The sequence below is a fragment of the Drosophila miranda genome, assembly GCF_003369915.1.
Source record: "Drosophila miranda strain MSH22 chromosome Y unlocalized genomic scaffold, D.miranda_PacBio2.1 Contig_Y3_pilon, whole genome shotgun sequence".
Taxonomy (NCBI): domain Eukaryota; kingdom Metazoa; phylum Arthropoda; class Insecta; order Diptera; family Drosophilidae; genus Drosophila; species Drosophila miranda.
This window is the reverse complement of record NW_022881625.1, coordinates 392,887-407,931: the sequence shown is the minus strand read 5'-3', so window position 1 is coordinate 407,931 and position 15,045 is coordinate 392,887. Positions and strand designations below refer to the sequence as shown.

General features: G+C 44.3%; 3 protein-coding genes and 1 long non-coding RNA gene across 4 annotated transcripts; 2 read left to right on the top strand and 2 right to left on the bottom strand.

Moving 5' to 3' along the window:
- Window positions 1-490: 490 nt before the first annotated feature.
- Window positions 491-1,217, bottom strand: LOC117194515. The gene is made up of 2 exons (XM_033399065.1): window positions 1,179-1,217; window positions 491-1,092 (listed from the first exon to the last, which is right to left on the bottom strand). The coding sequence occupies exon 2, from the start codon at window positions 1,043-1,045 to the stop codon at window positions 491-493; it is 555 nt and encodes a 184-aa protein (XP_033254956.1). The 5' UTR covers window positions 1,046-1,092; window positions 1,179-1,217.
- Window positions 1,218-1,237: 20 nt separating this feature from the next.
- Window positions 1,238-9,839, top strand: LOC117194514. The gene is made up of 2 exons (XM_033399064.1): window positions 1,238-1,356; window positions 9,612-9,839. The coding sequence occupies exons 1-2, from the start codon at window positions 1,240-1,242 to the stop codon at window positions 9,837-9,839; spliced, it is 345 nt and encodes a 114-aa protein (XP_033254955.1). The 5' UTR covers window positions 1,238-1,239.
- A 571-nt stretch (window positions 9,840-10,410) lies between these two features.
- On the bottom strand, window positions 10,411-10,965 carry LOC117194513 (protein tantalus-like). The gene has a single exon (XM_033399063.1). The coding sequence runs from the start codon at window positions 10,963-10,965 to the stop codon at window positions 10,411-10,413; it is 555 nt and encodes a 184-aa protein (XP_033254954.1).
- A 2,483-nt stretch (window positions 10,966-13,448) lies between these two features.
- On the top strand, window positions 13,449-14,521 carry LOC117194776. The gene is made up of 2 exons (XR_004474920.1): window positions 13,449-13,894; window positions 13,953-14,521. It is a non-coding gene; the product is annotated as an uncharacterized LOC117194776 (long non-coding RNA).
- The last annotated feature ends 524 nt before the right edge of the window (window positions 14,522-15,045 follow it).

Below are 15,045 nucleotides of genomic sequence, written 5' to 3'. Positions count from 1 at the left end.
TCTGTGTTCTTCTACCATCCTCTACATGGATTGGTTCCACATTAATACTAAAGATGCACAAATTTTATAGCTTGAACAAAAAAAAAAAACACATACAATAATCGCATATCACATATTATGTTTTTTGTGGCGAGCGGGAGGGGGAGGGGGAGGGTTCCAAAGTATTTACACGGTCCAATGTTTGCACGGGTAATATAATGGAGATTCTCTTGGTAAAGATTTTATTCGTAATTTATTCGCCCAACTATCGAGAAAGACTCGCGTGTGCCGTACGATACGATCCATTACGATACGATATCGTCTGTGGGCTATATATGTATGTATATTGATGTGTGCATATGTATGTACAATCCGAAGAGAGGATTACTCTTGTTTTGTTCTTTTTCCTAGATGATAATATCGTATCAGTGGTTCTGGAAGGGGGTGCTTAAACCTACGACGAAAGCTATAATCCAGTGGATGGGTCGGAATAGGGGTCCTGTTCCTCCGCTCAGACATAGACCTCTCCTGTCTTGGCCTCGGGACTGTGTTTGGCGAGGGTTGAGGTAGCACTCGTGGCCGTTGCCGTGGCGCCGCTCTGGGGCAGGGCGATCGTGCCACCGGATGAAGAGTTGTCCACTGTATCCACTGTGGGGGCTCCTGCCGAACGCACCGAGGAGCGCACTGTGGGGTCCTGCAGGTTGAAGCTCAGACTGAAGCTGTTGTTCCGCGAAATGTTGCCGTTGCCGCTGCCGTTCAGGGGCTTCACGGACAGGAGGGCCGTGGTGGTGATGCCGCCGCCGCCGCCCGCACCCGGCCCCACGGTCCTGCCGTTGCTGGAGCCACTGTTGCTGTAGCCGTCCTGCTCCTGGGCCAGGTCCACGATGGACAGGGACGAGGGGAAGCGCTGAATGGAGAGCGAGACGGGGATCGTGGTGATGACGTCATTGGGCTCGTAGCCACTGGCCGTTGTCGTGATGGTCGGCAGCTGGGCGTTCGCCGCGATGGGAAGGATGCTCAGGGTCCCCGTGGGAATGGTGTACCCGCCGCCGCTGCTGTTGGCCATCGTGAAGGGAAACGACAGCGTGGTGATGTTCGTGGCAGCGGAGAGGGCTACGGATTTGAGAATCGAAGGGAGAGAGATTGTGGTTGGAGTATCTGAATCTGCATCTGCGGGAGTATCTGTGCCCGGTACTCACTGCTGTGAACTCGCTGTAAATGATGACCACTGCGGGCAGGGTCAATGCCTTGACGCAGCACATGAGGAACCCAAAGAAGAGCCACGCGATCTCCCCGCAGGTGGAGAAGCGGAAGAGCTGCGGGAAGCCGATCGGCTGTGTGGGCTCCAGTCCTGCGGCCACCGGCGCCTCATCCAGGGACTGTAGTAGCCAGCACAAAATATAGGGAATTGGTTATCTTCTTTCGTCTCGTGAGACCCCCTAGTGATATTTCGAACGATCAAGCTTTAGCCGCTCTTAAGGTTGGATCAAAGCCTTAGCCGCTCTTAAGTCCGAACGCCCACGAACACATACAAGCGACGGACAGTGGGAAGCATAGACGGCAATCGTACGATTGCCCAGTTAAGCTATGCTGTGCATTAGACGATCGTTTTATGCTGCTGCGAATGTTCTGGATCATACGATTGCACAGTTAGTAAAAAGCTCAAAAGCTCTGCTGCACTGGCTACTCAGTCCATCGTCTATTACTGCTTTGAACAATATAAGAAAGTTGATCGATCTGTAAAGACGTGATAATTTCCGAGTGCGAGCAACATACATATTGCACACACATATATATAGTGCTATCCGGAAAATATATATATTTCCACAAATATATGCTGGAAGCATATAGTTACAAGTGCCGTACAGTTCAGTGGTCAGTGAATGACAAGAATTTAGTGCAGATATATTTGGGAAAAGAGGTATGTTTTCATATTAGTGCCGTGCACGTGCTGACATAACCTATGTTGCAGGGAGGTGTACCTAAGCTGCCCCATCGCGGTATAGTCTCGAGAAGACTACCCTGGGAGCTGGCTTAGGCGAACAGTTGTCGAGGTTTCTCCAACTCCATCCATAATTCATCTTTTCTGGACCTTATATTGCCACCAAGTCGGAATCTCCAAAGATCCAAGTGGAACAGATCAGCCTTAATCGCCAAGAATATTTAGTGCTGCTCAGACATAAATAACTAAATACAAGCTTGGCGGAAGATTCGTCAGTACGGCCCGGAACCATATACATCGCACCTGTTGACCTCTAACCAACTTCAGGCGGTCAACAGTCTACAAAGCAGCAGCACAGGATCGAGTTTTGTCCAATTTACATTTAATTCATTATCAAGTTCCAACGCATAAACATCAGCAGTTTAACGTAATGTAACTGAAACTTTATTAACACCCCTCTTTGATGTTACGCGCGTACATACCTACATACATATGTGCATATGCACACTAAATTGTCTTCGTTTGCTACCTTTTGGTTCAATTTTCGCGATAGAGCATAACAATTAAATTTCTGTCTGTATTATGAAAACCAAAACAACTGACTGATGACTATGCGACGGTGTTTGTAGCGTAATTGTATTGTATGCATTATATATTTATGATTTCCATATTTTAAACAGCTGCGGTCAACATCTACGACATCATTGGGCCCAACGATCAGCGTAAGACAATAACGCCGGAGTGAGTAATTATGTACAGCAAAAAGTAGTTTGGTCAAAAGAGCCTATTAACTTGAAAGTGTAGATATGCATACAGTGTATAATGATTCAAACCCGTCTGCTCAGTGTGTATAATGCACCCCAGTCTGATCTAGCTTTGGTTTACGATTTCGATTCTTATTCTCTCGTTTATATATATATATATATATATCTATACCCTAATGTTTTCATGCTTTAAAATAATGAATTTATAACTAAACTTATATGATAATTAGGATTAAGGAAATATTACCCACAAATTAGAAGCTAAGTCAATTGTTGTGTTTCTACAACTGCAACGTAATGAATATTGAAATTGAAGTCTCACATTATATTAAAATATGAATCTTTTTGGATTGAAATGAATCTTTAAAATCATAAAAATGGCCTGTCGAGTATCCGTGCCAGGATCTTATAAAATGTGGTAAACCTTAGTAAAGGATTCATCAAGGGACAATGCAAGAACTCGAACGCATTGTCATGGTAGGGTGGGTACAGAAGAGAGGGGCAATCAACACCTAGGTTCTCTCTAAATAGAAATGGTTCAGTAGGGCTTTTATTTGGCGTGTCGGCGCTATCAGTATTTCAGTTTACTTTGTTTTTGTATAATCACTTATAGTTTCCCGTAAAGTGCACTATTTAAATGTAGTGGAGTACGATAGTACAATTAGGCGAGGAAGAACCCCGACCATCCGGCGAGCTAGACCCGAGCCTAGCAAGAGTGCACACGACCAACCCTATTTGTACGCCGTCCTTAAGTCAGTCATGGTCATCTGCTGATACCGAGGGCCTATATATCTGTTTACATATATATATATTTAACTCTGGTACACTACACATTTATGGCGCCCAACGTTGGGGCCAGGCAACTTGCCTTAGAATCTAAAACCAATTCAGAGCCGATATTAAAATTTGGATTTATAGTGTCTTACTATATAGGCCGTTTATTTTAATAAGACAAGCAAATCTTGCCTTGGTTCTCCAAGCTCAACCGGTAATACATCAAAATTTCAACGACACATTTTCTTTTGCAAAATATTGCACAAAGGTTAAAGATTTCAAAATTTATACTTTGACTCGGTTTTCGGATTTAGCAACTGCAATTCATTTTATTTCGGATTGGTTGACCAAAACAGACCTACAGTATCGAATTGTGAGTATCAGAGACAGTTATGCAATATCATACAGTGATCAGAATAAACAGGAATTGTTTTAGGATTTAGCGGTTCCAATTCAGTTTATTTTGGATTGATCGACCAAAGCAAACCTGCTTTTTCACTTTAGGCATCTTGAGTTATTCGGATTTACAATTTTATATTGCCAAATCGCGATAGTTGTCCAATGATTCAGTGCACGAGGTCATTAACTGATAATTAGTCCATATTAACGAAAATAGAAAAGCCTACTGAAACCAAATAGATATTTCGTAAGTATTCTGGCATGTGGGAAAGACAGACATTATTATTACAATTAATACCTTCTTATATAATTTTTTTATTGTTTTTTTTTCTTTAATTCCTTAAATATTGTCTGATATACAATGGCTGTAAGGCGAAGTACAGATGACATAACAACTGCGTTGCAGGAAGCAGAACCATTTTGTGGAATTTGCAACGAAGTATTGGGAACTAGTGAGATTATAGCCAACACCCCGTGTAGACACAAATTCCATAAACTTTGTATTTTGGAACAGATTAGGACAAACCCAAAATGTCCCACCTGTTCATTAGATTGTTCTGCTCTGGCACTAACATTCTCTAACAACCCGTTGTCAGCCGAGCTTAACGCCGAAGGAACACGACCAACTAGTGCTAACGAATCTTTTAGCACAATAGACGGAACGTCTAATCGACCTAAAAAGGGCCAAAAGTTTATTAGAAGGGGTATGAATACGAGAGCAACTCAACGATCCAGGTTAGATCGCTCACTAACAGAAACTGAAACCAACAACACAACCCTTCCAATAACCTCTCAAGTGGAAATCGCTAACTACGTCCAGTCTGCTGTAAGCATTCAACAGGCTCAGTTAATGGAACAACTAACTTCATTTTTAAGCAAAACAATTGAATCTTCGATTCAAAGTCAATTAGCGTCACTCCAGCTGACGCAACCAGAACATATCTCTCCCGATGTTTCCGGTGACAATAACATTAACCAAACAAATAACGTGGGTATCGGTCAAGCACGAGATAGTCACGCAGAAGTTCTTTTAGATTTTTCAAGAGCGAGTGCAAATCGAAGTAATTCGAGCTCACACGTAGCACCAGCAAAAGTTTCCAGTATAATGCAGAATTGGCGCATTAAATTCGATGGTTCAAAAACTTGCATGAGGATGGATGAGTTTATTTATCGAGTACGTTCTCTAACGCAACAAAATCTTTATAACAATTATCAATTGCTTTGTGATCACTTGTATCTTTTATTCGCGGGAAAAGCTAGTGATTGGTACTGGAAATTCCATCGAAATTACCCAAACTTTAATTGGGATACGTTTTGTATAGAGTTTAGAAGAAGATTTGAAGATGTTGAGACCGACTATGATATCTGGGAAAAGATTAGGAAACGTCGTCAGGGCGAAAACGAATCCTTCGATGACTTTCAATATGCTATCGAAGATCTCGTGGATAGGCTTCAAAATTCGGTTACAGAAGAAGATGTTGTGAATCTACTTATTAGAAATTCCAAGCCCACTCTTCACCACGAGCTTCTTCACTTAAAGATTGCCAATAGATCGTTATTACGACGAGAGGTACGTAAGCACGAGCAGTTTTATAACGATATAAGATCGGTCAAGCAAAGGACTCTTCGCTCATACGTATCGGAATTGTCAGGTCCAGACGATAGCGAGCAGCTATTCGATGACTTGGTCGAGCATAATGAAGTGTGTCAAATACAACGTCGTACTTCACAGTCAGTTCCAACTTGCTGGAACTGTGACAACAAAGGTCATAAATTTGACGATTGTGTAGGTCCTCGTAAGATCTTTTGCTACGGGTGTGGAACAAAAGATACTTACAAACCGGTATGTCCCAAATGTAACCCTCCGGGAAACCGGCAGAAGGATGTGTTAAACAACAACAAGCAGACACATCCTTAGAAAAAAGTTTGCAAGAATCACCTACTAGTTTAACGAACGACCAAAGTTTAAGGGAGCCTAAGATCAGCTCACAAACAGTAGAGGAAACCCTGCCTACGGCATATCATTTTTCATTTACTCCTTTACCTGAAGGGAATAAAAAAATTCCGCTCTTATATTGAGGGACAGGACTTCGTAGTCATAACCGATCACGCAGCACTTAAATGGTTAATGCAACAAAAGGATTTATCGGGTAGATTAGCCAGATGGTCTATGAAATTGCGTAGTTTCACATTTAATATCCTACATAGAAAGGGACACTGAATGTTGTCGCTGACACTCTATCGCGTCAGGATGAACCGGCTATAGAGGAGCTCACGCAAATAAACCCCATGGTTGATCTAGACTCAGATCAATTCAAATCAGCTGAGTATCTGAGTTTAATAGAAAGTATTCAACAGAATCAGAGTAAGTTCCCAGACTTGAAAGTGATAGACGGTCAAGTTTTCAAAAGGACAGTATTCGCTTCGGGAGATGAGTCTCAAGAGAACGCATCATGGAAACTTTGGGTTCCGTCAGGGTTAATTACGAACGTATTATATCAAGCTCATGACGCCCCTAGCTCCGCACATTGTGGGATGAGTAAAACCATAGAGAAGCTTAAAAGATATTTATTCTGGCCTCGCATGGTTAGCCAGACGCGCAAGTACATATCTGAATGCACCGTTTGTCGCACGACCAAGAGTCCGAATATGATTCTTAGACCTCCTATGGGTAAACCATTCACTTCGGATAGGCCGTTTCAGAAATTATACATAGATCTCTTAGGACCATACCCCCGCACAAAAAAGGGAAACATAGGATTGCTCATAGTTGTTGATCACAATACTAAGTTCCATTTTCTGTGTCCCTTGAAGAAATTTACAGCCCCTAAGATCTGTGAATATCTGGAAGGGTCTCTCTTTTATACATTTGGGGTGCCAGAAGTCATCTTGTCAGACAATGGATCCCAATTTAAATCTAGCTACTTTCAGGCATTTTTAAATAGCTTCGGTATAACACAAAAATGCACAGCTATTTATTCACCGCAAGCGAAGGCCAGCGAGCGACTGAACAGATCCGTGATAGCTGCGATACGAGCTTATATCGGTAACGAACATTCCAATTGGGACTGTTACCTAAATGCCATTAGTGGTTCATTGAGATCTACCTTACATAGGAGTACAGGGTATTCTCCATATTTTCTAGCATTTGGTCAAAACATGATGTTGAATGGGAAGGATTACGCACTCTTGCGTAAACTAGACCTTTTGAACGACGATACTAGAATGGAGAACCCCGATTCCTTGCAGCTAATCCGGCAACAGGCTAAAGCGAATGTCAATAAGGCACACGAAGAAAATTCGCATAGATACAATTTGCGCTGCCGTGATACACAATTAAAGATTGGAGATTTGGTATATGCTAGAAATTTCACACAAAGTAGTGCTATAAAAAAGTTTAGTTCTAAACTAGCCCCTGTGTTCATTCCCGCTCAGGTAATTAAAAAGCGAAGTCCGTACTATTACGAATTGGTCGATGGGAACAAGAAATATCTCGGCGTGTATCATCTGAAAGACATTCAAATCAGGAAATAATCTCTCCTAATCAAGTTCTTCAGATAATTATTCGTCGAGCAGGTCTTGTATAATTATCTGTGGTGTAGTAGCCAGCACAAAATATAGGGAATTGGTTATCTTCTTTCGTCTCGTGAGACCCCCTAGTGATATTTCGAACGATCAAGCTTTAGCCGCTCTTAAGGTTGGATCAAAGCCTTAGCCGCTCTTAAGTCCGAACGCCCACGAACACATACAAGCGACGGACAGTGGGAAGCATAGACGGCAATCGTACGATTGCACAGTTAAGCTATGCTGTGCATTAGACGATCGTTTTATGCTGCTGCGAATGTTCTGGATCATACGATTGCACAGTTAGTAAAAAGCTCAAAAGCTCTGCTGCACTGGCTACTCAGTCCATCGTCTATTACTGCTTTGAACAATATAAGAAAGTTGATCGATCTGTAAAGACGTGAAAATTTCCGAGTGCGAGCAACATACATATTGCACACACATATATATAGTGCTATCCGGAAAATATATATATTTCCACAAATATATGCTGGAAGCATATAGTTACAAGTGCCGTACAGTTCAGTGGTCAGTGAATGACAAGAATTTAGTGCAGATATATTTGGGAAAAGAAGTATGTTTTCATATTAGTGCCGTGCACGTGCTGACATAACCTATGTTGCAGGGAGGTGTACCTAAGCTGCCCCATCGCGGTATAGTCTCGAGAAGACTACCCTGGGAGCTGGCTTAGGCGAACAGTTGTCGAGGTTTCTCCAACTCCATCCATAATTCATCTTTTCTGGACCTTATATTGCCACCAAGTCGGAATCTCCAAAGATCCAAGTGGAACAGATCAGCCTTAATCGCCAAGAATATTTAGTGCTGCTCAGACATAAATAACTAAATACAAGCTTGGCGGAAGATTCGTCAGTACGGCCCGGAACCATATACATCGCACCTGTTGACCTCTAACCAACTTCAGGCGGTCAACAGTCTACAAAGCAGCAGCACAGGATCGAGTTTTGTCCAATTTACATTTAATTCATTATCAAGTTCCAACGCATAAACATCAGCAGTTTAACGTAATGTAACTGAAACTTTATTAACACCCCTCTTTGATGTTACGCGCGTACATACCTACATACATATGTGCATATGCACACTAAATTGTCTTCGTTTGCTACCTTTTGGTTCAATTTTCGCGATAGAGCATAACAATTAAATTTCTGTCTGTATTATGAAAACCAAAACAACTGACTGATGACTATGCGACGGTGTTTGTAGCGTAATTGTATTGTATGCATTATATATTTATGATTTCCATATTTTAAACAGCTGCGGTCAACATCTACGACATCATTGGGCCCAACGATCAGCGTAAGACAATAACGCCGGAGTGAGTAATTATGTACAGCAAAAAGTAGTTTGGTCAAAAGAGCCTATTAACTTGAAAGTGTAGATATGCATACAGTGTATAATGATTCAAACCCGTCTGCTCAGTGTGTATAATGCACCCCAGTCTGATCTAGCTTTGGTTTACGATTTCGATTCTTATTCTCTCGTTTATATATATATATATATATCTATACCCTAATGTTTTCATGCTTTAAAATAATGAATTTATAACTAAACTTATATGATAATTAGGATTAAGGAAATATTACCCACAAATTAGAAGCTAAGTCAATTGTTGTGTTTCTACAACTGCAACGTAATGAATATTGAAATTGAAGTCTCACATTATATTAAAATATGAATCTTTTTGGATTGAAATGAATCTTTAAAATCATAAAAATGGCCTGTCGAGTATCCGTGCCAGGATCTTATAAAATGTGGTAAACCTTAGTAAAGGATTCATCAAGGGACAATGCAAGAACTCGAACGCATTGTCATGGTAGGGTGGGTACAGAAGAGAGGGGCAATCAACACCTAGGTTCTCTCTAAATAGAAATGGTTCAGTAGGGCTTTTATTTGGCGTGTCGGCGCTATCAGTATTTCAGTTTACTTTGTTTTTGTATAATCACTTATAGTTTCCCGTAAAGTGCACTATTTAAATGTAGTGGAGTACGATAGTACAATTAGGCGAGGAAGAACCCCGACCATCCGGCGAGCTAGACCCGAGCCTAGCAAGAGTGCACACGACCAACCCTATTTGTACGCCGTCCTTAAGTCAGTCATGGTCATCTGCTGATACCGAGGGCCTATATATCTGTTTACATATATATATATTTAACTCTGGTACACTACAGGACTTGCCATCGGTTGTCGTCGTGCCAGAAGCCTCGTCCATCTATCGGTACGACGAAGGACGGAGGAATAGTGTTACTCGAGCCAAGACCCGCGATTTATTCACAGACACGGACAGAGACAGACGGCACGCAAAGGTTAATTCAAGTACTGCCACACTCTCAGAGGCATGTATCTGTATCTGTGGCTGTGGCAAGGGTACAGCAGCTACTTTGTATCTTTTGCCATAGTTCTCTCTCATTGACCCGCGGGGTTAACGAGTAATAGAATCTACCGTTTATTATTGGACATTCCAACGCCAATTTGGAGCGATTCGATTCGATTCCCTTTCAGAGGCCCGTACAGAAATCTGTGTGGCGCCATTCGCCCCCTGCCCCCTCTCCTTGTCGTGGGATGGATGATCACCTTTTAATTGATTTTCAACACTTTGATCCTTCAGATACTGTATCTATGCACTGATTTCTGCAGAAGATCCGTTACTGCTCACTCGGACCGCCCAAGCGCGACTGCTGGAACACCGTCCGCGGAGCCACCCATTTATGTTGATTCCCCGATGTGGATGCTGGACAGAGTACTCGGGCTTGGGCATGAGTACTCGTGAGTGTATCGTATCAATCGCTCGCTTTGGGGTTCACAATTCTAATTGATCTCCGCTTTCCGCTCTTGGGGTAGGTTCCGCCGAAAGAGGCGCTTCAATTTACAATGAGAGCAAAAGAGACATTCTGTAGAGGGTTTTTCTTTTCTTTGCTTTTCTTTTCTTTATTCTTTTTCTTTCATTTGGAGGGTGGAAGGTGCAACAATCTAAAACGGAGGCAGACTCTTGAGCCTCCTGCTGGTGCGCAGCACGAATGGTGCCGGCTGATTTGTACCGGCATTTCCTCCAGCGGGAACGACTTCGGGAGCAGCTACGGGAGCGACTGCGGGAGCGACTCCGACCGACTCGCCTTCATCGTCCGAGCCCCCGAGCATTACGCTGTCCAAAGTAGTGCGGGACGCCCGCAGTGTCATCATGTGCCGGGTGCTGCGTTCGCCCAAGGTGTTGCGCACCTTCAGGCAGCTCTTCTGCGACAGGGTTCTTTTTTTTTCGCCCGTACCCAGGGCGAGGACGCGGCGCTGGCACTCGCCGAATGCCACGGCATGGCTGCTGGTGGGCCCGTCGTCCTCATTGCCGGGCCGTTCAAAAATCGTCTCGAGACCGGTGGGCCTCGACTTTGCGATGGTCTGCGATGGCGCCTGAGAACCGGTGGTCGGCGTCAGGCTGGGCTTCTTGGCCAGGCGGCTGGGACTAAGACTGGGCCTGGCGGCGCTCTGGCTCTTGCTCTTGCAGGCGCGCGGCGGCATTTGGCGCCGAACCATAGTCGCGGTTGCCACAGCTCCTGTATCCCCCGGTATACTCCCGGCTGAAATGAGAAATGAGTTACGACTGTCCGATGGCCGCAGAACCGAGTACTTCCTTTACCTTTAGCTTTGCCTTCAAGTTTTTTCTTTGCAGGCAAAAAGAGAGGGACAAAATATTCGGCACTTTGACGGAGGGACTAAACCTCAGACACGTCTCGACTCCACAACGTTCACGACACGACTTTCCATTTGCAAGTGTGTGTGTGTGTGTGGTGTGAGTCAAGAAAGTGAAGTGGGGCCATACTTGTCAAAAGTATGCTGTCTCTTCTTTGTAATTCTCCCTAACTTAAAATTTGATTTGCAGTCCCCTGTGAGTTCGTCAACTTGATGTTTTGTTGGCTGTAATGCGGTATGTGGTCTTCAGTCCCATCTACTACCCTTGCCGCCTGCTGAGGGCAGACGACTAGGAATGTAGCATGCACATGTGGGCGGGCAGTTTATAGGGGGCGTAGTTGTTTTATGCGAAGACTAGCATTTTTGGCTCAATTTAGGCCGTAGTGGTGGTGTGGCGGCAACTGATGCTGATTTGAAAGTCGATTTGAAACCGATAATCAATTGTCAGCACCGTTGCCGCCGAAGATTTATCACAGATTGTAATAATTTTGTAGTGGGGTGTCGGAGAACCGCACTAATTACGAAAATAACAATGGGGGGGGGGGGGGGGGGGGTTAAAGAAATGAGATCGAAAATTCAGAAAGTGCAGTGTTGCAACACGTAGTCAATTGAGGAATAGATAAAGAGAAAAGTTAAACAATGCAGGTGCTTTGCGTGGAAAATAAGAGGAAATATACTAAATAAAAAGAGACAAGCACTTGCAGAAATAACAATACAGATAAGTAGTAGACTGGAGTGAAGACGACGGAAAAACAGGTAATAAAAGAGATACTACACTGGAACAAAGACGAGACAAAACAGGTACAATTGATTTACGTTTACAATATTACAATAAACATCACAATTTAAAATAATGTCTATATCTTTTTCTATAATTACAGGGAAGACAAGAAACAGCGGAGCATCGGCCGGCATAGCAAAACACAATGCTTGTGAAGACATTGCGTTGCATACCGGCCGACCCCGTCGTCCCCCCTGGTCGTCGAAATTGGCGTCGTCCGAAGTCGTCAGAAGAAGGTGCAATTAGCACCTCGTCGTCGTTGTGGCTCTGGCTGCCCTCTTGGAGAACCAGTGGCACTGGTCCGGCCACCAGCTGGGAGCCAGGAGTAGACGGCACACATATTACTGTGGCGACACGGGTCCGGCCGCCAAAGTGAAATGGATGTGAGTGTGTGTGTGCGTCGGCAATTGTGGCCCTAATGTAGAGCGAGTGGCACTGGTCCGGCCACCAACTAAGGACGATGGCGTACACGACACACATACCTCTAACGACACGGGTCCGGCCGCCAAAGTGAAATGGATGTGAGTGTGTGTGTGCGTCGGCAATTGTGGCCCTAATGTAGAGCGAGTGGCACTGGTCCGGCCACCAGCTGTGGGCAATGGCGGACAACGACACGCATAACTCGAACGGCACAGGTCCGGCGGCCCAAGTGTAATGGATGTGAGTGTGTGTGTGTGTATTTCCATTCCAGGTACACATAGCACTCTGAATGCTTTGATGGCGGCAGCGTCCGTTGTTCATTTTTGTTGTGGCATGCGAGTGATATGCATTTGTCATTTAATCCAATGCAGTGGCAGAGATGTTTCCAATTAGTACACAGCATTCCAGGATATCTGGTTGTCAAGATGGTACCTCATGTTGCGGGCGTAGGCCTTAATGTCATCCATGGAGTCGTCATCTGTCCACATCTCATCGTCATCATTTTCTTCATCCATTTCAGGATCCGTCTCTGGAATGGCGGCTGGCGTTGGCCCTAACGTTTTTTGTGGTGGCTCTGATCGTGGTGGTTTCTTTGACCGCCTGGCTGCTGGAGCTGGGGCAACCACTGTTGCTGCTGGCATTGTTGGTGGATTTTCCGATGTTTCTGGAACTGCTGGAGTTGCCGTCACTGCCTGGGATTGGATGAGCGAGGTGAGTAGTGACATCTGGAAGTGATCAGCCTCTTTTCCAATCGCGTCATCCTCTGCGTATTCTCCAACAGTGCCTGGCTGCAGGATCCCACGAAAGATTGGCGTTTCGGCTGCATCTTCTGCCGGGAGCGGTTGTTGGCAAACTGCTGCTGCTGCTGCTGTCGCTGTTGTTGTTCGCGCTGCGGCTGCTGTTGCAGCTGCTGTAGCTGATGCTGTTGTGGTGCCTGGGAACGGCTCAATGGCTGCTCTGGACGTCGTCGCACAGTGCGTGGGCCAGAGGCAGCAGGCGTCTGTTTTTTTAACTGTATTGTGTAATATTCGACGCTTGTCGTGCCTTCTTGTATTGTAATTACCCACGGCTAACTCCCAAAATTACAGCATAAAACTAGGCCGAAAAAAAAATTCGATATGAAGATCTTTTGAGCTTTGATAAAGCTTATCAACAGCTGTTTTGCGACCAAGCGGCAACGCTTTGATATGCAATTTTTCTGCCATGCACTATATTTTATGAAATATTGCTGTGTCTGGATTCTGTATAACAGAAGAAGACCATAGAAAGTGTGGAAAAAAACGTGGGTTGCTGTACTTAGCCGTCCCAGCCTCTTTCTTTTTCTCCTCGTGACCGTCAGAGTGACCGGCAGTGGAAAAAGAAGTCTTGTAGATCTGACCCAGTTCGCTAAACCAAGGTCAAGCCAAAGTCAAAGCCTAGTGCAAGTGCCAAGTGCGGCTCAAAGTGATCATTTAATTTGAGTCGACGCGCCAGTTATATATTGCCAGTACTGGGGCAGCCGTTCGACCATTTGGAAAACGAGCGCCCACAGTGTACTAAAATTTTTCAAAACAGTGGTGCAATTCTGTTGAGGTAATTATCAACCCAGCTACAGCGACCCGTTGAAAAATGTTCTGTTCTTTCCGCGTAGGATTAGCACCCCTAGTATCTACGTATTGAAACGCTGGTCTAGAAGTTACGGATTGGTTATTCCCGGAGACCTCTATTGGCCACGTGCCCGTACCACCGGTTAAACCCCCACCGTTTGACATTCGGATGAGGCGGTAGCCGAGGGCATGGACTTGCTCCTCTAGTAAACCCGATCGGTGGGCTCTGCAAGCGTCGCCGGGACCCGTTCGACCCATGGGGATGATCTGACAGACTCTTCAAATACACCAGTCGCCCCACGAGCCATCAAGTGTGCGGGTGTACCTAACCTCACGCCGCAGATGGACCGCGGTCATTGACCCTTGGCATCGGAAGCAGCAGAATTTTCCGGCGCCCGGTACAATCGTGTGCCACCTTCAGACCTCGAGTAGGAACTCGGTCTCCAGCCGGGAAGCATCGACCCCGCCTCGGATTTAGTTATATTTTCTATCTTTCTTTCGACATTAGACCCGATATGCGAAACCCTGTTTTTTTTATCCGCTTTCTGTTTAACTACGTTCTTTTGATACGGAAAAAATTTGCAACAGCCAATTAAATCCGGTATAAACAAAACGGGAATTCCTATCCATGGGCTAAATCGAACTTGAACAAATGAGTAGTGTATTAGTACCGATTATTTTTACAGTTTTTTGATTTTGGTTGCCACGCATTCATCTCATCATCTATGCAGATACTCATCACAATCACACACATCATCATACTCCTCCACCCATCAAATCATCTCATCCAACACACAACGAAAGATCTTTCTGCGTGGGAGTCGAAGCTATTAATCGTATCGTAAGTGATTATCCTGAACCAAGTAAGCCATCTGAAAAGAATGAATGTGCGGTGACTATTCGTTGGTCTTCAAACATGATCACGGTTTTATACACATATTACTCATGCCTTTAAGCGAGTTTCCATATACCCTATTTTTGTCTGGTTTTGGCACTGACCAAGTTTACGTAATGAAGTTTGAAGTTTTCTTGTTCCTATGATGAACACATAACCTAGCTCGTGCATTTATATATACCTACTACTAATCATTTTTATAGATTTAAGATCATTATACCCTACCTCGCCCCTATGATATT